The sequence below is a fragment of the Protopterus annectens genome, chromosome 11.part0 (genome assembly GCF_019279795.1).
Source record: "Protopterus annectens isolate FY-2018-M chromosome 11.part0, PAN1.0, whole genome shotgun sequence".
Lineage (NCBI taxonomy): Eukaryota > Metazoa > Chordata > Ceratodontiformes > Protopteridae > Protopterus > Protopterus annectens.
The window spans coordinates 60386026-60407987 of NC_056745.1; the positions used below are offsets into that span (position 1 = coordinate 60386026).

At 41.3% G+C, this 21962-nt stretch overlaps 1 protein-coding gene across 2 annotated transcripts in view; it reads left to right on the forward strand.

The window, feature by feature from the left end:
• CNTN1 (contactin 1) overlaps nt 1-21962 on the forward strand; it is a 1190489-nt gene that overhangs the window by 1125223 nt on the left and 43304 nt on the right. For both annotated transcript variants that reach the window (XM_044087442.1, XM_044087443.1), the window contains one exon: nt 14575-14761. In XM_044087442.1, the coding sequence (XP_043943377.1) occupies nt 14575-14761 (187 nt within the window). The remainder of the gene's footprint in view (nt 1-14574; nt 14762-21962) is intronic.

Consider the following 21962-nt stretch of genomic DNA (forward strand, 5'->3'; position numbering starts at 1 on the left):
TGAATGGAGGGTTGCCTGTATGTTTGTGGACTTTTGGGGATTCCAAAAAGTTTGCCTAGGCTGGGTTTATCTGACCTTAGAAAATTAAACTCTACAGAGGTAATGCTATTTGTTACCAAATAGGTTAACAGTTTCTTATAGATGTTTAAAACATTTGTATACTAATTCTAATGAGATAAGCCTACAAAATTCACTGTTTCTTTAAGCTAGATTGGATTTTGTCAACGTATTCATTAAGGTCCATTACAACAATCCTATTTCTTTTGTCTGCCTTCATGATGTGGACATTTTTAGAGTTAATGAGTTCCTTGATCACAGCTGATTCTGATGACTTGAGGTTAGAGCACTTACTCCGATGTCACCTGGAAAGTAACTCACTGATTTCCTGGTCACATACCGAGAGGAAGGCATCCAGGGTGTTGTATAGTGGTGGGTTGTACAGGCCTCTGAGTTCCAGAGGGGTTACAGCCACTCAAGCGTCTTCATTGCTATCATTGTCCTGGTGTAGAACTTGAAGGTTTAGTTTCCTGAAGTACAAGGGTACGTCCAGAAGCACGTTGGGTAGACTGGCCCTTTGTGATGTGATGAAAGTAAATCCTTTCTTTAGGACACTCGTGGGTGGCTGAAAGATCCAAGGAGGAGAGGTTGAAGATGCCTTGTGTTTCACTATGGTGGGTTGGGAGAGAGAGAGACAAGGAAATGTATATAAATGTTGTGTGTGTGTGTGTGTGTGTGTGTGTGTGTGTGTGTGTGTGTGTGTGTTTCTAAACTACATATTGGTTGGCATGTGACACATAAAATATCTCATACTCTAAGACTGGCGAATGTGTTTTCAGATGGCTATTGAAGCCATGTGCTTATCAACTTAGATCCCTAATCCTCTAGTCTTACAGCATAAGTTACATCATGCATCACACAAACCATACTCCACATTTTAATTTATTCATATTCCAATGATTTTGTTTTCTTTCATTTTATTTATGTGTGTGGGTGTGTGTCTGTGCTAGACTTGTATTTCCTACAGACAAAAATGATATGCTAATTGCCTAAGTTTCTATTCAATAGGCCTTTAAGTACAACGTGCAGGCTGTAGGAATATGTAGTTTTTGAATAAGACAGTAAATTGAATTCTGTTTTGGTATGGGTCACTTTATTTTTTACTTTATTTTAATTGTACATTTGACTTATGTTAGCAGTTGTTGCTGCTATAGGGGTCTATATCACATTATCAAATTTCCAAAATATCGAACACCATAAGCTCGAACTTGGAAGTTCGAAGTGTGATATAATCGAAATCTCAGAACAGCAAATTTTTCCCCTAGGAAAAAAAAAATCGCTGCTCTGAGAAATACACACTCAACACAAGCACACCAAAAACCTATGTCTAATGCACCCCACGATGTGGGGGGCTGTGCTCCCACCCCCCCCACTTAAATATACCAACTCCGAGATCGCACCACAGTGCAGGAAATAGCAAAGCCGTGGAACGCCCACCAAATTCTTGCCTCGGCTAAGATTTCGATGTTCCGTGGCTTCGCTATTGTGAGTGTTCGTGGGTTTGTGCTCAATGTAATACCATTCAGCATTATTTGCTTTCGCGGTTATGATATACACCCTTCTATAGTATATATATTTTTGGTTAGTTTAACCTTACTTCATTTTTGATAGTTAGAATTGGGTCTATTCTGTCAGTAATATTATTGTAGGATTGTCTAGTAGTTCAAAATGTTTTGCTTTTTATTTTATGTTAACTCTTTTCATTAGAAAAAAACAGGATTTCATTTCTAGGGGCAATTTAGGTGCAAATTTTAGTGTGGTATGTGTATTTCATATTAACAACACATGACACTATTTTTTTACACTAACATGACTGGGAAATGTGTTTCATGATTTTTTTTTTATTTAAGTGCTTTGGGTAGGGGTTTTGGTGTAAGAAGGGGTCAAATGTAAGATTTGCTGAGTGCACAGGGACTTGTAATATACAACACTGGATGTCAAAAAAGTGGGAGTAGGTATTAATGCCAAAACTTTCATTCTGAGTAGCAGTTTTGACATTGGGGTTGAGCGGGTATGTATAAATGTTTGAGGGTTAAGTTTGGACTAAGGGCTTAGGAAGGAGAGAGATATGTTGGTGTACTTGGGCTGGAGTTAGGAGTAGCATACATGAAGTCCACCAGCCCTACTCTTATTCATGTATGCTAACCCTGTCCCTAACTCCTGCCCTACACATGAAGTCAATGAACACCCTCTACTTAACAGCAATGCTAAACAAGAAATGCACACACACACACACACACACACACACACACACACACACACACACACACACACACACACACACTCACTAGCAATACTAAGCATTTTTTGTTGTTATTTCTGTTATTGGTCACAGGAGGACACTGTTTGGTTACCTTTTGTCATCAGTCTGGTTTGGGTGATCATTAATTTCAGTCAGTAGTGTTTTCAGTGTACCTTACAGGGATACTATATGTATTGCTAGAAGTCATCATCATCATCTTTTGGCTGTTCCCGTTAGGGGTCACTACAGCAGATCATCTGTTTCCATTTCTTCCTGTCCTCTGCATCTTGCCTTGTCACACCAACCACCTGCATGTCCTCTCTCACCACATCCATAAACCTTATCTTAGGCCTTCCTCTTTTCTTGTTACCTGGTAGCTTCATTCTTAGCATCTTTTTCCCAATATACTCAGCATCTCTGTACAGCACATGTCCAAGCCAACGTAATCTTGCCTCTCTGGCTTTGTCTCCAAACTTTCCAACCTGGGCTGACCCTCTAATATACTTATTCCGAATCCTGTACACCCTTGTCACACCCAGTGCAAATCTTAACATCTTTAACTCTGCCACATCCAGCTCTAACTCCTGCCTTTGTGTATTGCTAGATGTATGTTCCACTTTTGCTAATGTACTCATATGTTCAGATAAGTATGTGTGTGTGTGTGTGTGTGTGTGTGTGTGTGTGTGTGTGTGTGGGGGGGTGTATGTGTGTGTGTATATACAAAGTGCAAACTTTTACTTTAGTTTTTAGCAAATAACTTAAATAAGGCAGATTTGGGAAGAATTTTAGACAGTGTGATTATGCACCAAGAATACAGGTAATCCTGTGGTGATGTCAAGAGTTTACAGAAACAAACATTTGCAGAATAATGAAGTGTGTGTGTGTGTGTGTGTGTGTGTGTGTGTGTGTGTGTGTGTGTGTGTGTGTGTGTGTGTGTGTGTGTGTGTGTGTGTGTGTGTGTGTGTGTGTGTGTGTGTGTGTGTGTGTGTGTGTGTGTGCACGCGTAGATTTCTGATTGGTGGTCTGTTTAAGCTAGGCTAGCCTATTTTGGGGAGTTTTCTAGTTGGTGGCCTGTTTAAGATGGGCCAGTCTGTTTTGGGGAGTGTAGATTTGGGATTGGTGGTCTGGTTAATCTGGGTTAGTGCGTTTTCTGTGTGTGTGTGTGTGTGTGTGTGTGTGTGTGTGTGTGTGTGTGTGTGTGTGTGTGTGTGTGTGTGTGTGTGTGTGTATGTGTACATATTTTGCTTGTGTATGGGTGCGTGCACTGCGCATCCTGTGTGTGAGTGTGTGTGTGTGTGTGTGTGTGTGTGTGTGTGTGTGTGTGTGTGTGTGTGAGTGTGTGTGTGTGTGTGTGTGTGTGTGCACTGCACCTACTTTAGTTTTTAGAAAGGAGCTTAAATATGGAAGATTTTGGAGGAATTTTCAAAGGTGTGATGATGCACTAAGGGTACAAGTAAACTTGTGGTGGGAGTTTAATTAGGCAAAAATATCTATAAAGTATATCAGCTACCTGTTTATAGCATAACATTTCTTGGGTCTGCAATTAGTTTAACACACACACACACACACACACACACACACACACACACACACACACACACACACACACACACACACACATACACACCAGTATTCTGCAAATGTACAATAAAATTATTTCTTACTTTAACCAATTTTTTCAGATATTAAGCAATAAATCTAGATCTAATTCACTTCAGATAGATAATGTTCTTAAAAATTTTTTTTATAGTATTGCCACAAGTGCTGTATAATAACCACACATCAGAAAGTCAGTTTACAAAACATACAACTCAAAATCACTGTACAAATGAACTGTTTTACAAGGCATGATGATTTGAACTACAAGCTGGTATCAGTAAACTGATGTCAGTCAACAAATTAACATCAAGTAGTCTGATCATTTTTTAATAAAACACAGTGTAGGTTGGTTCCGGCCTGAAAGACAAAGCTGACATGGTAACTGATAAGTATTTTAAAAGATCTAACGTTTCCTCTGTAAAATAATATTTCCTCAGTAAACTGTTTTATAAAGATGGAATTGGAAGGATCAGTTTGGGGGACTCAAATCACACTACCCACAATATTACACTGTATAAATAGTCTGCATCTGTATTAAAACAGTTAAAACTAAAGGTAGATATGTTTAAGAAAAAAATGCTAAAAGATAATAAAAAAAACTTTTTTATAAATATGTTAAACAGTCTTGCAAAGTTTGTAAGTTGATAAAGATTGGAAAGTTAGCTGCAGAAATATCTGCCTTGATTTGTTTTGCTCAGTTCATTTTAGAACATGTAAGTGGGAGTGGTGTTTTTAGATGTGGAAATTCTTAGGTTCATAGGTTCATAGGTTCATACTAGGCTATCTGCCCGAGGGCATTTACAAGCCTAGCCCATCGTTTTGTGGCTTACGCCACCCCTTAAGTATGGGGAACTATACCCATTATTTTGCTGTGCCTCTGTCGAGCAGTGACACTGAGGTAATCCCTGGGGTATATTTGCGATCTCCCATCCATTGGTCAAGACTTCTCTTGAACAAGGCTAGTGCTCTGCCTCACATGGACCGGGATTTTGTTCCACAGCATAGGGAGTCTTTGGGTGATGAATCTATCCCTCCAGCACGTCCTATTAATAGGAGGTTTAAGTCTCCCGCCCTTGTGGCTCTGGTGGATCTAGATTTTGAGGTGAAGCATATTCATCAAATCTGGGTTTGACATGGCCTTGTATGTTAGGCAAAGGTCACCTCTGAGCAAGCGGTTACTGAATAGAGCTGGAGTTCTTTCAGTCGGGCAGCATAGGACAGGTTTTGAGACCCTTTATCCTTTTGGTGAGGAACTTTTGTGGCCTCTCCAGCTGCTGCAAGTGTCGGGTCAGATACATTCCGAATGGGGCATTGTACTCAATCATTGGTCTGATGAGTGATGAGTAAAGGGAGACCATGACCTCCCTAGATCTAGATGAGAATCCCTTTATGATAAGGTGGGCAATGTAGAAGGTCTTCCTAACTACTTTAGCTACATGGGTGTCGAATGACAGACTACAATCAACCTGGGTCCCCAAGTCCCTGATAACTTCTTCTGTGCTTAGTGGATTGCCACCTATTTGGTAGCTGGGAGTAACCTTGTTTTTCCCGAAGGGTATGACTATGCATTTTTTGGCATTTAACTTTAGGCCATGGCTCTGGCACCAGTTATCTGTTTCTGAGAGACCATTCTGAAGGATATCTGTGTCAGATGTGTTTTCTACTATGGCTCCCAGTTTGCAATCATCTGCAAACTTTGTCAGCCATAACCCTCCTGTGTTTGCTTGTACTTCGGAAAAGTAGATGCCAAACAAGAGTGGGCCCAGGACTGAGCCCTGTGGGACCCCACTTGTGACAGGCTTTGAGTCTTCGGGGGATTGAGTATCCCCTGACAACAATGGAAATGGTGGAGAAAAAGCATTAGCAAGAATAAAAGCTAATACAGTCCCAAGTCCTGATGGCGTTAACGGTTTATTTCTAACTCCAATTAAGGATACTGTTGTGGAAGTATTAACTTATTCATACCACCAATTGCTGTTTTTTGACACCGTTCCCATACAGTAGAAAAGTGTAAACATTATTCTAATATATACTGGATTGACATTGTACCATATAGAAAACTTCAGACCAGTTTACCCTAGTTTCATTGGTGAATATATTGAGAGGGTCCTAATTAGTATAATACAAAGTTTGGCTGGTTGCAGTGTTTTGATGTGCATCTATACGATTTCTTGCCAGGCAGATTGACAGTTAACAACTCCATAAATTTTATTTTTCTAAAATTATTTATTGCTTGGATGATGATATACCAGTGGATGTGATCTATTTAGTTCTGGCTAAAACCTTTCATTCAGTTTCCCGTCACGTACTGATCATGGCTTTAGAGAAATTGAAGTCTGACAAATGTACCATTAGATGGACAGTGTGTTGATTAAAGGATAGAGTTTATATTTGGGTAAGTCCAGGGAATTTAAATTGTCTAGTGGAGTTCCTACTGCTCCTGCCATGGAGCCTTTTATGTCTTCATTCCTTGTATCGCACGATTGCTGGGTTGGAAAATTTGCAGACAGTATAAACATTACAGGAATAATTCCATTTATAGTGGTCCTCCTAGAGTAACAAAAGAAGAAGTATTTAGATGCCTTGTATATATGGCCATAGTGGGACAGGGTTCATTTTAATGAGACTAAATGCAAAAGTATGCATTTTGGTAGACACAGTTTAATTTAAGATATCCAAAAGTATGGAACAATTAAAAAAATAAGCTGGACTTATGGAATGAAGATAGGGCTTATTGGACATTATCTTCTTGGATAAAGGACTATAATGATCTCTGTTAATCCCCAGGGCCTATTCTAAACACTGAAGCACTGAAACATTAAAACTGAAAACCGTCAGTCTCTAAACCAGTGATTAACTCATCAAGTAAAGTAAATGCTAACATTCCTAAAACAATATACCTTTGAGTAAAATTTCAGATCTGCTGCTTATTGTTGTAAATCACTTCTGCATTCATGTAGTCTGCGAAAAGGTAAAATATGAACTGCACACCAACATTCTGAAGCAGATGTAATCTATCACCAAGCCAAAAAATGCAAACTAATTTCTTAAGTAATTAAACCAAAATCAGTTAGACAGGCCTCAGCTTAATAAAAATAAAGAGCAATCGAACGCACTTGTATCAACTGAAGTTGTCCAAAGCTAGCTCAGAACTCTTTCCTTTGCTAAGTTTAGAGGTGGTTCTTCTGGTGATTAATGGCCTTAATGTTTTATTCTTTTGCGCTACCACATTGGAAAGTAATTCACGTATCTTTCTAAATTTCCATTTATATTTTGGTTGGGTCATACACCACCTGCATGAGATCCAACATGTCAATATGACACTCCAGCTTACTAGTGTCCTCATTTCAGCTGTCATTCACTCCTGAAATATAAAATTATATTTTGACACTTGAGGTAGCAATTGCGTAACAATTTGGTGCAAAAATGGAGGCTGAGTGAGAGAGTGATGAGATGTACAATCTGAATATGAGTACATTTTGAGATAAATTACTCAAGCAGTAGTCTTGAAAGAGTTGTCCTGGGTTTCATTCAGTATCTTCATAAAGAATGAATAATCAGAAAAAAGGAATAAGACAAATGTAAACAATGCAGTTTTCTATTGCTGAGTCGAATTTAGGTTCATAGTTTCATAGGTGTTTACTAGGCTAACGACCACAAGAGCCTTTTTAAGACTGGCCATGCATCCCAAATCTCTGACAAGTTCTGATACCCTTGATAAGGGTAAGCATGGGCCTGGGAGATGAACCATTTACAAATTACCTGTGTCCATTAGAGATGTAGGTGCCAAACCAGGCATGACTTTCCAGTTTCCCAGCCAATTCCCCAAGTTGCACTTGAACCTCAGCACTGAAATTAATAGGACATGCTGGATGGACAGATTCATAACACAGAGGCTCCCTTCACTCTGGAATAAAATCCCAGTCCAGGTTAGGCAGAGTCCCTCATTGACTCTCTTCAAGAGGAATCTTGATGAGTGGATGGGAGATCGTAGGTTTACCCCGGGTATCACTTCTGTGTCACTGTTAGACAGAGGCACAGTATACTAACCTCGAAAAAGGGCATAGCAAAATTAATTTAAAATGGGTGTCGAAAGCCAAACACACTCTGGCTAGGCTTATAAATGCCCTAGGGCAGATAGCCTAGTATGAACCTATGAACCTATGAATTATCCTGAAATACTTTTTTGTAAAAAATGTTTTAACTTTTGTTCAGATTTGTTTAGTTTGTTAGTTTTGCTCTTGTTTTGTTGCCTATGTAAATTCTATGGAGCTTACCTCCCTGGGCCTCTACTGAAAATGGGCTAGCCTGGCTCAGTGGACTTTCCCAGTAAACAAATGTCAATAAATAATAAATAAATAAATACATTGGGTTAGGAAGGAATTCTGTTTCACATGGATGGGGAGCCTGTTCCATAGATGGGATAGTCTGTGGGATACATACCTATCTCTCCAGCAGGTCCTATTTATATCACAGGCAAAGTTTAAGTCTTTAGAATGGGTAATTCTGGTGCTGTTTGTTTTGTGGATATGCAGGAAGTCCATTAGAGTGGGTTCTGACAATGCCCTGTATGCTAGGAATGGATCTCCCCTCAAAAGCCAGTAGAAGACAGATTACATGTGTAGGGCCTTGAGGTGGTCTGCATAGGACATTTTACTTACACACTGCATTCTTTTAGTGAAGAACCTCTCTGAGCGCTCCAATTGTTGGATATGCCTGGTTAGGTATATACCAAAGGGGGCATTGTACTCAATGATACATCTGATGAATGCTGAATACAGTGGAACAATGACTTCCTTGGACTTTGATGTCATACCTTTGTTTATAAGTTGCGTAACATCGAATGATTTCCTCACCACTGTAGACATGTGATGGTCACAGGCTAGATTATTATCTATGTGTGTCCATAGGTTCTTGACTACTGGGTCAACTCTAAGGAGAGCATTGTCAATATGATAGTTACCAGGGATGCATGACTTCCCAGAGGATACTATTATGCATTTCTTGGCATAGTCTGTATCAGCCCCTCCTGGAGATCATTTGTGTCAGTGTGAGATTCAATGACAGCTCCTAATTTGCAATTATCTGTAAATTTAGTCAGCCAGAGAACACTAACATTGGCCTTGACTTCTGGGAAGTGAATTCCAAAAAGGAGTGGTCAAAGGACTGATCCCTGAGGGACTCCACTTGTGACTGGCCTCTTTGTAGAGGTAGACTCCCCATTTCTTATTTCCTGGGTCCTATCAGTGAGTCAGTTGGCTATCCACTGGGTGACATACGGGTTTGTACCTAACCTCTTGAGTTTGTCAGCAATTCCTATGTGGGGTATTGTGTCAAATGCACTGACCAGGTCAAGGTAGGCAGTGTGATTGGTTTTGCCCTCATCCATTATTTTGGTGACCTTCTCAAAGTTTAATGGTCCAAGTGACATTCATGTACAGTCCTGAGGTTGGTAGTAATAGTAAATGCTTATCCACCAATGTGGGATGATAACTGCTGCATTAGTGGTAAAGTTAGTGCCGGGTTCCTGCTGGTTGCATATCTTTTTTTTCCCCACATGGAGATTACAAGGGGATTTAGGAAGTATGTGGCTAAAGAACAATGATATGATGGAGACATAAAACTGAAAGATTATTACTTCCAAATTATAGTGAGGAAGGGAACAAATAGGGGCAAATAAGGCACTAAACATGGCTGTGCATGACTAGCAATCTAAAGTGAAGTACTGGAAAATAAACAGAAGTTTAAAGATGAGATCATAACCTGTGGTAAGCACACTGAAACCTTTCTAAATTATAACAGAAGAATTTAGTCATTCATTTTCTCATAGCCACTTTAGCTTTCTCGGATCACTTTAGCTTATTCATTTCATGTAAGGCACTGAACCAATTCTGAATTGGACAGCAGTTTATTACAGATGCAAATGTGGACTTGCATGCAGGTGTGTCTGCATACACAGACACAGACAACATAACAGTTCACCTGTTGCATGTCTTCGTGATATGGAAGGAAATTAGAGCACCTAGAGAAAACTGTAATGAACATGAGGACATGCAGCCTCCCTGCAGAAGACATCCCAGCCATGGAACATACTGGAAAAGTTAGCAGTATGAGACAGCAGTGCTAACCACTGCACCATTGAGCTATCCCATGTTAACGCACAAGTGTACCATTCTCAGATTCTGAATGACTTGCTTCTGAATGATCTACTTTGCATTCCACAGGTGCCAGAACCTTTTCTAACCTTGACACAGTTTTCACACTAGCTTTCCTTCCTAAATTTGTCTTGAGGACCCAATACCCTGTCTGTTTTGCTTCTCTATCCTAAATCACATTCACAAACAAACTCTGCTTTCTAAGTGCCTTTCTCCTTATCTTTGCACTATCATGTCTTTTCAGTGGAATTCTGTCACTCCTTCTCTGCCATTTGTACACAGTGCGTATCCACCACTTTCTAACATCCTAACCTTTTTCTTCTTAGTCAGTTTCTTAAAACATATTCACTTTGATCTGACTATAGGATGCATTAACGCATATATGCAGTCTCTGGTGCTGCTGAATATAAGAGCACAAGTGCATTATATACAATAATCGAACTTTCATTTGTATGGATTCAGTGGTTTTACTGAGTCATTTAGTTGACATGCAATTAATTTAAATTAAATCACTTAAATCCTCAGGAGACTGTAATCTCAAAACATAGACATTCCCAAGCCTTCGCTTTGCACACAAAAACAACTTATACCCCATCCCAATCTAAGGGCAATTCCCCCACATATCAGATTAGTCAATTTTCTTACTCCAATGCTGAAAAACTCTGAAAACATGGAGGAAGTAGAAAAGTCAAATTAATCGTATCCTTTTTCTCCATCTCCACTGCAGAGTCAGTGTGTAATTTATATAATCGTGACTTAGTGAAGTAGTGAAACTGATTAAAGGAAAGCTGGAAACGTCTTCTTTCAACATTCCAAGAGTAGCTGTATCTCCATATTGCTATTACATGTAGGTTTCCCAATTTATAAGATTTCCGTACTTGACTTGTACAGCATGCAGGCATTGCTGCTGTGTATGTTCTTCTTTTACTATTATTTGTTGTTTCTCCTCATATCAGCTCTGTTCTGTACTAGTGTTTTAGGAAAACAGATGTAGTAAGATAGTCTATGTGGATAGAGTCTGTTTATTCACTATTCATGTAATACAGTATACAAACGGACATTGTTCAAATGCAGGCTGTTCATACCAAATTTTAGATTTCAAAGGTATGTAGTTATTACTTTCTTTTGAAAAATGCATTGGGTATGAAAAATCTGATTCCAAATGCATTGAGCTTTAAATTCTTCACATGACTTTTATACTCTTCAGAGTTTATGAATTATTTGTAGATTGTTATGCAGTTCTTTTACCTAATGTCTTTGTCCTTGTGGACATTCTGAACAGCAAATCAAATAAAACAGAAGAAACTTTCGACATCATATCAGATATATGGAGATAAGAACAATATGGATGGCATTGTCTGTTACATGGTAGCCTTATAACTTCCACTTAAGTTGCTGCAGTCAGTATCATGTGGCAAAAATAAGACATTCTGAGTTGTCTTTCATCTTTTTGTGCAAAAGTAATGGGCATTCCAGATTCTTTAAAGATTTCAGTACTTCTGCTGCCCAGTGACTGTAAAAAAATCTCTAGGTCCTCAATTGAAAGGAATTTCTTGTACCCTTGGTGAATATATATGCCAACAGAATATCCATGGTGAGGTACGGTGTGTAATCTATACCTGCCTCATACTAAGGTGTATCAGACCTTTTGGAGGTAGCCGATTCCTAGTCATTTAACTCCTTGATGGCCATGCATATTGGTGATAAGGTACCTGAGAATGATCTTGTTATCTTTTGAAAGAATACAGTGTTACTGGACTGAGACAGTTTTTGGCATGAAGTGACAAACAGTTTGCCAGAAACAGACCAATTGACAATTAGAAGGTCATGAATAGGTTCATAGGTTGGTACTAGGCTATCAGCCCTAGGGCCTATACAAGCCTAGCCATAACAATTCCCTGGCTATTTCTTCCCACACTATTTACTTCCCTGGACCCCTGTCTAGCAGGGCAACTGACATCATCCCCGGGGTGAATTTCCTTTCTCCCATCCAATCATCAAGGTTCCTTTTGAAGAGGGCCAGAGAGGCACTCTGCTTGACATGTATGGGCTATATATATATATATATATATATATATATTTGCTATTTTTTATGCAGCAGTAAACCCCAGTCCACATCTTCTAACATTTATTATCTCTCCCAAGGCTGACGTTACTCTTTCTTTCTTAGTCAAGTAGTTCATTCTGTAGTAACTTAGGAAGCTTAAGAAAATATTTTTTGAAATACAGTGTTTAATTTTTTTTTAATTTCTGCAATTGTATCACAGAAGACTGCATGAACCCCTTGTTAGCACTGCCATTAATGCTATAAGCCACCTGCCGGAGACTCTGGGACCCTGCGTGATATTAAAATGACTCTAAATCGTGTGTCTGTAACATATGCTACAGTCTGTTATTCTTAAACCCAGAAGTTAGCGTTTAACTGTATATGGCTATTGATTTGAAGTGCTTCACTCATTTTCTAAAATTTAAGTTGTACTATACAGTAAAGGATTGTTACTGTTCAAAAACAAGCATGCTGGTTGGACAGCCTAACCAGTGCCCCAGTTGTAAATTGAGCATATACCAATAGAAGGAAGTCCAGCCACTGATGTAAAATTGGGTGGACAGACTTTCTATTGGCATATGCTGGATAATAGTATTTCTTTTATTAAGGATAAAGCAAAATATGAGAAAAATCAAGTACGTTCTGCAAAACTACAGAAACAGAAAAATATTTTCCTCATATTTTGATCTGTCCCTCATACATTTTTTTAAACATAAAAAAACAGCGACATAGATTCTCTTTTCCCTTTCTCTTATACTGCATTATCTTATTGTGCAAGCATGGGAAAGTAAGTCCCATGTGCACAGGCAGTACATCAACATACATAAGGCAACACAGAAAACACGAAAGTGCCATTATACAAATACATTATTTAAGAAAGGTAAGCAATTGCTTTTCTTAAATAATGTCATTATGTAATAACAATAACCCATGAATGGATGTGGGCATCACAGGATTTATCTGGTTTGTATGTGTGTGTTCGTGTCCATGTGCGTAAGGGCAGGGAATCAAGAGTGTGTGTGTGTGTGTGTGTGTGTGTGTGTGTGTGTGTGTGTGTGTGTGTGTCTGTGTGCCCATGTGTGTGAGGGTAGGGAATTAGGAGTGCATGTGTGTGTGTGTGTGTGTGTGTGTGTGTGTGTGTGTGTGTGTGTGTGTGTGTGTGTGTGTGCGCACACGCACGTGCTCGCATGTCTGTGTGAGTGTTTATGCAATGGATGGCAACTCTTTCATTCAGAAATAATACACAGAGACTGAAGAAGTTACTCTGCTTTAGAATGAGATGACTGAGGCTGCTGCTGATATGAAAAGAGACAGGGAACAGGCTTTAGAGAAAAATTAAAGATCTTGTATGACATGCTGTATTCTGTGTGTGACTGGTTAACTGTATGAACAAAAAATGTTGCTTTATAGAAAACCATCTATTTGTTTATCCCTGGTGTCTTTCTCACTATTTTGTCCAAATTAGTACTAGCAGCTTCATTTTTGGATTTTTCTGAATTATAATTATGCACTCAAGAAGGTACACTTCGGTTCCTTGCTTATGTAAAGGTATTGTTTTACGTGGTCTGTTTTGAGAAGTGGTGGGGGCAGGTAGGAGTATTTTGGACTATTTTCATGATACTGTTTTGTTTTAGGGTAAATATTAAGTAAGGGGGTAGATTTAGTGCGTGTGTGTGTGTGTGTGTGTGTGTGTGTGTGTGTGTGTGTGTGTGTGTGTGTGTGTGTGTGTGTGTGTGTGTGTATGTGTTCTGTGTGTATGTGTGTGTATCTGTGTGTGTGTTCTGTGTGTGTGTGTGTGTGTGTGTGTGTGTGTGTGTGTGTGTGTGTGTGTGTGCGTGCGCGCGCATGCTTAGTGAGTGTCGAAGTTGTCTTGTGTAGTAATAGTGGTTTTAGGAAAATAACTTTTTTAAAGTGAGCTGCACATTAGAGTTAGGAACAAGGTTAAGGTTGAGGTTAGCATTCTATTTTTATTTTTTTATGTATTCTTTGTTGGTACTTAATCACACTAGGCCAGTAGCCTCTTTTAAGGGGAGAATGGTAGTAGAAATTTTGCCAGGGCATCAGGGATCTTCTCCTTCTCTTTCCAGTAGGTGCCGTGGGATCTTTTACATCCACCTGAGCTGCCAGCAACTTAACCGGATGAGTTCTCAGTTTAACAGCTCATCTAAAGTATGACACACTCAGGAGTGCAATGTCCCCTTAGGTTACACTGCAGTGTCAGCAATCAATCTACCTGGTATGGGTATAGAGCCCACACCTTTCTGCACCAAGTGTGCTACCTGTTGCTCCATGAATTACTAAGGTAGAGGGGTTGCACACTGGTCATATTTTCCTCCTGTGTTTAACATAGTTGAAAACATTTGTGTTTTAAGACTACAACTCAACATTTTATCATTTAAATTATTTTAGCATGATCTACAAGTGATTGCTGTTCTTTGGCGGCTGTGTTAAATATTTAGTTTGTTTTGTTGCAGGTAAGGTACTGGAGAGTTCAAGATAAAGAAGCTGCAGCTCACAGAGTCCAGGTCAACAGCTTCGAAAACACTACAAAACTTGAGAATTTGTTGCCTAATACACGATACCATCTAGAAGTCATAGCTTTTAACACAGCTGGATCTGGACCTCCAAGTTCTTTGATTGCTTTTGTTACTAAAAAAGCACGTAAGTTATATATTTAAAAGTTAATAAAATTATCATGAGATGCACTGACTTTGGATTAAATTGATTTTACTGCCTATTTATAGTATGAGTTGACTTTTAAAAAAAGCAGTGCATTGAGGCTTCTCTTAACATTTTCTTTCTTAAACTGACAATCCTAAATATATCAAGAAAAGCCGAAAGACACAAACAAAACTCAGAAAGCTTTTTTTTCAGTGTATTAACTTCTTAAAAAGTATAAAAAACAGCTTGATAATTAATTTGCAAGCTGGCCTTAAGCGATTGTAATGAATATATCATAGCATAGCTTGTAAAATCCCTGGGATTCATAAAGCTTGCGCCAGGTGCAGGTGTAGCGTCGGCATTCTAACATCAAATATGGCCGCCGAGCGATCCAGGTACAAGCTGTTCCCACATGCACTACCTGCGTATGCTACAGCCGCACAACTCCCGGGCCCTGTATACTAATTATCCCATGTGCAGCATTGTAGCATGCAAATGAAGGTATGTAGTGATCCAGGAAGTGGTGCAGGCCTAGTGTAAGCATGCAGAAATGTAAACCGTAGAAAACGGTTTACATTTTTGCAAACATAAAATCGGAGCCATGACAGCCAACTAAACACATGTATTATACTATTAATATATGCCAATGGCTAAATATATAGCCATTGGCATAAAAAACATGCACAAAATATAAAGATAACATTTAATATATATAGTCGCACTATCGGGATGTGGAAGCGCAGAGCAGCAGCGCGCAAAGGGGATTACAAGGAAAATATAAAAATATAGAATAAAACTGCAATGTAACACATATCATGATTTCCCCATAATAGTCAATGGCAGGCATGCTACACCATACTAGGGTTGCTAAGCGGCTATGACAGTGTTATGCGCAGTAGCTAGGAATTAGTAGGCAATGCCATGCAAATGAGAGGAGTAATAGTGAATCACAGATAAGGATGCACCTCAGAGCATAGCATTATAACACCGAGGTTTGCCCTTGAGATAAAGATGACATCAAGAGAGGGGTGTGCCACCATTTCTGTAAGCACATTGGAGCATTGCTAAACCGGTTTGCCCCTAGCTAGGCAAAGCTGCAGGATAGGGGTGTGTTGAACTGGCCATAGCTTTGCTTAGCTGAGAGTACGCAAGGTAACCGAGTATGCATGTGAACGGAGATGAAAACGCATGTAAACCAAGTAAATAGGTTTGCGCAGTGCACACTACAGCTGAAACAGGAAGGATATAGGAAAGAAATAAGGAAATGCTGCAGCATGGAAATTGGAGTACAAATGACTAATTAACACCTAGGAGCATACAGTGGGCCATTGACAACAGCTAACAAGGCTGCAAGCAGCTACCTGCAGAACAGGAAAGGGGAGGGGCTGTACTGCAAAGAAAACAGTAAAGTGTCAAAGCAGAACAAAGCCGATTTGCAGTATATCAGCTACAAGACACATTTTGCCATGACTGGGTAGGGAAAGTACAAAACAAGAAAGATGGCAGGTGGATGCATGCCTGATAATGGGAGGGGCTCCAGGTTTAAAAGTGAATTAAAGGGCAACAGATTAATCAAGGCAGGCAAGCATATCTCCACAGTAAAGTCCCCACACTTGCAGTACTCATTGTAAAACCCATAATTAAGACACGCTGTAGCTGAAATAGCTCATACACATCCAATGACATCAGCAGCATCCATAGCACAATAGTATAAAGTGTGAAAGCACCTCACACACATTTGTGTATTCCCATACACTCTGCACCAGTGGTGTATACAGATGGGGAACTTTTAGTATGTACATGTTAGGGGCTGCCATAACTTTGATCCACCAGCATGTGTTGGAGACTGAAGGTCATGTGAAGGATGATGCACATGACCACCTCAGGCACCAGAGGAGGAGGAGAGTGTTCAGAACCAGGGTAACCTACCAGGGGCTACATGATCTGGAGATAGTAGAGCGTTACAGGATGGACAGGGACATCCTACAGCAACTTGTGGAGCTGTGACGGCCACGCCTCAGAGCCAGAACAAACAGAGGGGAACCCATCCCAGTGGATACGAAGGTATGTGTAAGCCTGAGAATACTAGCTACAGGTACCTTTCAAAGACCAACTCGAGATATCATGGGAATCTCACAGGCATCAGCATCCAGGGTACTACAGCAGTTCCTGGATACCATGTTACCACATGCCAATGAGCACATATATTCTTCTGAATGCAGGAGGAGTTGGCCAGGAATATGCATCTCTTCCACAGTGTGGCAGAATACCCGGAGCTACTGGGTGCAATAGACTGCATGCACATGCACATCAAGTCACCACCCGGTGAGCAGGGTAGGTGCTACATAAACCGCAAGGGATACCCCTCCATCAACTGCCAGGTCATGTGCAATGCCCAGGGCATTATCATGGATGTGTGTGCTGGCAGCCCTGGAAGCTATCATGACTCCCACATCTGGCATGCCTCACAGCTGTATCAGTTATTTGCCAGGGGTGCATCCCAAATGGCCACCTGGTGGGGGATGCTGGCTATGTACTGGAACCGTGGATGATGACTCTCATTAGAAATGCACACACACCCATGCAGGAATGCCATAATGAGGCACATGCACAAACCAGAATCATCATAGAGTGTGTGGTTGGGATGCTGAAATCATGGTTCCATTGCTTGGACATATCTGGTGGAGCCTTGCAGTACTCCCCAGGTTGCAGTACTCCCCAGGTACGTGTGCCCACATCTTTATAGTATGTGCCATGCTACACAATATGATCCTGCAGAAACAGCTGCAGCAGGGACAGAATGGTAAAGGCCCTCACAGCCCACCACCATTGCCAAGGGCCCCACAGGCACAGAGGTACTCAGACCATGAACACCCTGAGCTAGTCCCAGTAGGCAGACGGAGGCGTGCCCAGTATGCCCATGCCTTGGCAAGGAGGTAACATATAGCACACACACTGATGGTGTAGGCACCTAGGGACTGACACCTTTCTCCACCTGCACACACAGTAAAAATGGATGGCACACACACAAGACTACCAGTAAATTGTCACGTATAGGCAGTCTACTGAGTGCATCCAACATAGACAGCCCTCAACTATTGCACACACAACTGCCATTGGCACAAGGTAAGTCAACACCTTAGCAGTAAATTAAGCTATCAACATGTGCTGATACTGTATGTATAGGTTCATAGGTAGGTACTTGGCCAACTGCCAGAGGCCATTCATAAGCCCAGCCAAAATGTGTCAGCTTTTGCCACCCCATTGATTCATTACTGTCCTTCTGTGGAGCAGAGCCAATGGCGGGATCCCTGGGGTGCATCTACTGTTCCCCATCCACTCTTCAAGGTGTCTCTTGCAGAGTGTTAGTGAGGGGCTCTGTATAATGTAGCTAGGGATGTTGTTCCAAAGTATAGGAAGTGTCTGTGACAGGAATCCATCCTTCCAGCATCTTCCAGTTATTGTTGTGGCAAGGTTCAGTTCACTACAGTGTGTGGCTCACTGTGACATGGATTCCCATAGATGGAGCATATCCATTAAGCCTGAGTTCGACATGGCTGTGTTGGCCAGCGGAGATCATCTCTGGGTAAACGAGATGCCACTGAGTAAAGCAGGAGTTTATTCAGTCTGGCTGCATAGGGCATATGTTGGAGGCCAGTAACCCCCTTGGTGGGGTACATTTGTGGACCTCCCAGCTGTTGGAAGTGTCTTCTGAGGTACATCCCAAATGGGTTATTATACCCTATGATGGGACTGATGAGTGATGAGTAAGGGGACACTCTAACCCCAGTATGTCTAGATGGGAACCCTTTAGTAATCAGATGACCTACATAGAAGGATGTCCTAACTACTTTGAAGATATGATTGTCAAAGGGGAGATCACTGTTTACCTTAGTCCCCAGATACCCCATTACCTCGTCCGTATTAAAGTGGCTGCCACTTATGTGTTAATATGTGGGTGCTTAATATTCCACAATGGAATGACCATGCAGTTAGTAGCACTTGGCTGGAGGCCATGACATTGACACCCTGTGTCATTCTCTGTGAGGCCCCTTGAGGGAGGTCTGTATCAGCTGGACTATCACTCATGGCTCCCAGTTCACAGTCATTGCCAAACATGGTCTGCCGTAGTCCACCTGTGTTTGCCTGTACCTCTGAGAAGTATATGCCAAACAATAGGGCTCTCAGGACTGAGTCCTGTGGGACACCAGTCATGACTGGTCAAAAGTTGGACCTGGAGACCGCTAGTCATACCATGTGGGTTCTGTGTGTAAGTCCGTTGGCAACCCAACCTGTGATGTATGGGTGTATGTACAGGCTGGTGTGTTTATCAATAATACCTGAGTGGGGCATGGTGTCAAATGCCTTGGCGAGGTCCAGGTAGTATGTGTGAACCACCTCTCCTGTCATCTAACGTCTTGGTGACTGTATGTAAGACATCAAACAGGTTCAGTAGGCATGAAATGCACTCAACCAAGCTGACCTGGGTTGGGTCACGTGTTCGGAGGTTACCAATGTCTTTGTTAATGAGTGCCATGAGGATGCAATCCATACCATTGCAGACCAGACTAGTCAGGCTTATGGGGTGGTAGTGACCATGGTCAGTTGCGATTCCACCTTGATGGAGTGGAATAACCATTGCCACATGCCATTGTATGGGCATGTAGCCTGTGGAGAGGCTGAGGTTGGAAAGCTTAATTAGGTGGGGGGTCAGGTTGTCTTGTACAGTTTGCAAGATGCAGTCTGGGAAAACATCTGCCTCCATTGATGCTGTGTTCTGCTGTTAGTGTCTCTGATGTGTGGGATACTGTACCTTTCGGTAGTGTTGTGGGCTCTTTAGGGGGTGAAGTATGCACTGAATGTATCTGCAAGGATGTTGGTGATATCAGTAGGGTCAGCATATTTTGTGCTATATTTCACCGGCACAGTGCAAATCTGTGTGTCACCACTTAGATCCTTGACATAGCCAAAGAAGGCTTTGTGGTTATCTTTTGAATCCTTGCGTATTTTCCTGCTGATGTTAGCCTTAGATGATGTCATGAGGGACCTACGTATCATACTAATAGTAATCACGGATGTCTGCCCTTCATGTGATTTGCTGTTTGTCTGGAACACTGTCCTACTTCTGTAGTATAGCCTGTTTATTGCAGAGGTCCTCCAGACTAGTGTCCTTGTCTAGGAGGAGTGAGTCCTGGTTTACCAGTGATGGCACGATCCATACATCTGTGTAGGTGCTTATAGATTCCATTTGTAAATCTCTCTGTATCTTGAGCAGTGTTTCCCCTTAGCGTGAGGGCTGCAAAACCCCCCACCCCTGTCACTAGTAGTGTAAATTTAACTGTAGGAAAGGTATACACTGTGGTATCTCTGGGTGGGGGAGATGCTTGGTTGTGGAAACAGTGAATAGTTCATGGTCAGATCTAACCAGTGACCAGTCAACCTCTGCTGTGGTGCACCTGTTGCCCATGTTGGTGATAACCACTTCTAGTATGTTTCCTCCCCTCGTTAGAGAGGTTACCACCTGATACAGGGCATATGAGGTGATAAATTCCAGGTAGCACTGGGCATGGAAGTGAGTACTTGAGTAAGTTTCCCAGTTAATGATATGGTAGCTGACATCAACCAATGCCAGGGTGTGCGTTAGGACTGTCATGTTCTCCACTGTCTCCAGGTAGGTGGAGTGGTGGTCCTGGGTCATGGAGGGTGACCCGTAGCAGGCCACAGTTTACATTGCAGTTGTGGCTGATGTTAGCTGCACATGGATGATCTCAGAGGTATCATGCTGTCCTACTAACCTGGAGGTGTAGGTATCCCTGATGAATATGGATACACCCCCTCCATGTCTGTGTCAGTCCATGTTCTGTGGCTGAAATGTGTGGTATGGGTTGTAGTCTGGTAGTGCTGGTGTGCTCTCAGGAGCCTTAAGACAGATCTCAGTTACTGCACAGATGTTGACATTGTCCATCCTGAGGAGTGCTGTGAGTGCATGCATGTTGTGATCACAACCCCTGGTGTTGAGTGGCATAACCCTCAATGTTTCTACTATTGTGCTGTTTACGAAGTTGGTATTCACCTTCGAGACTCTCCTAAAAAAGGCACCATAGGGGCGCCAATAGCCTTGGCCAGTATTCCAAAACCTAAGGCTGACACATAAGCCGGTATGGTATTGTTGCATGCATGTTTCCCATCTGTGCTTGTTTCTCATCTCTCCTGTAGGTAACCTACTGGTAAGCAATAGAAAGCCTTAAACTTATACAAGTCTTCTAGCTTCCAAGATAGGCTTTGGGAGTGACTAAGTTTCAGTGTTCTGTATGTTCTTGCTGTACTTAACTGTTTCCTGACTAAACGGTGATTTCTCATTGTATATTGTGATCTGAAAGTCTGTTTATTCACATATTATGGCTATGATGGCCTGCACTTTAGAGGTTCACAGACAGCCAAGGGACCTATCTGCCCAAGGGCAATAAGAAGCATAGATACAGTATGTTGGCTTTCTTTGCACCATTGATGAAGTAACTGAGCCTCTGTCAAGCATAGCCAATGAAGCAATTCCAGGCAGAGTTGCTGGAAGCTGTTGAAGACTGGGGTGGTGGAGGGTGATAGGGGCACTTAGTGATCTGGGCATGTTAATGTGACAATTCAACACCATTCAATTTCCTCAACAGGTCTCGCAGCTATCGAACTTGTCAGGCTCCCACACCCCCTGGCTGTATGGTTCTGAGACACATGATCCCTGGGGTGTATATTCTGTTACCCATTCACACAAGGTTTTCCTTGAAGTGTGTCAGTGAGGGGCTATGCCTAATGTAATTAGGAATGTAATGTATTGTCTCACAGTACATTTGTTATATGTTGTTATTTCAGAAGTAAGTGAAGCTCAGTGGGTTTGGGGCCTCGACCCTTTGCTTAGCGTAGCTTACACATAGAAATCATCTAAATAGGAAATAGGCAGAAGCAGCATTAATGTCAACAGTGTAATGGTTATAGCATCTGCATAGTATCTGTGCATTCGAGGTCCCAATCCCAATAAAGGGAGGGATATTTATCATGTTCAAAAGTATACCTTAACCACAGCTTGCATATATAGGTAGTAATCGTCTGTATAATAAACATTCGAAACACCCATATAAACCCATGTGTGCTGGAGAGTAAAGTCAACACAGAATGTAATGTTATGTAAGCACATAGTGAGATGATACTT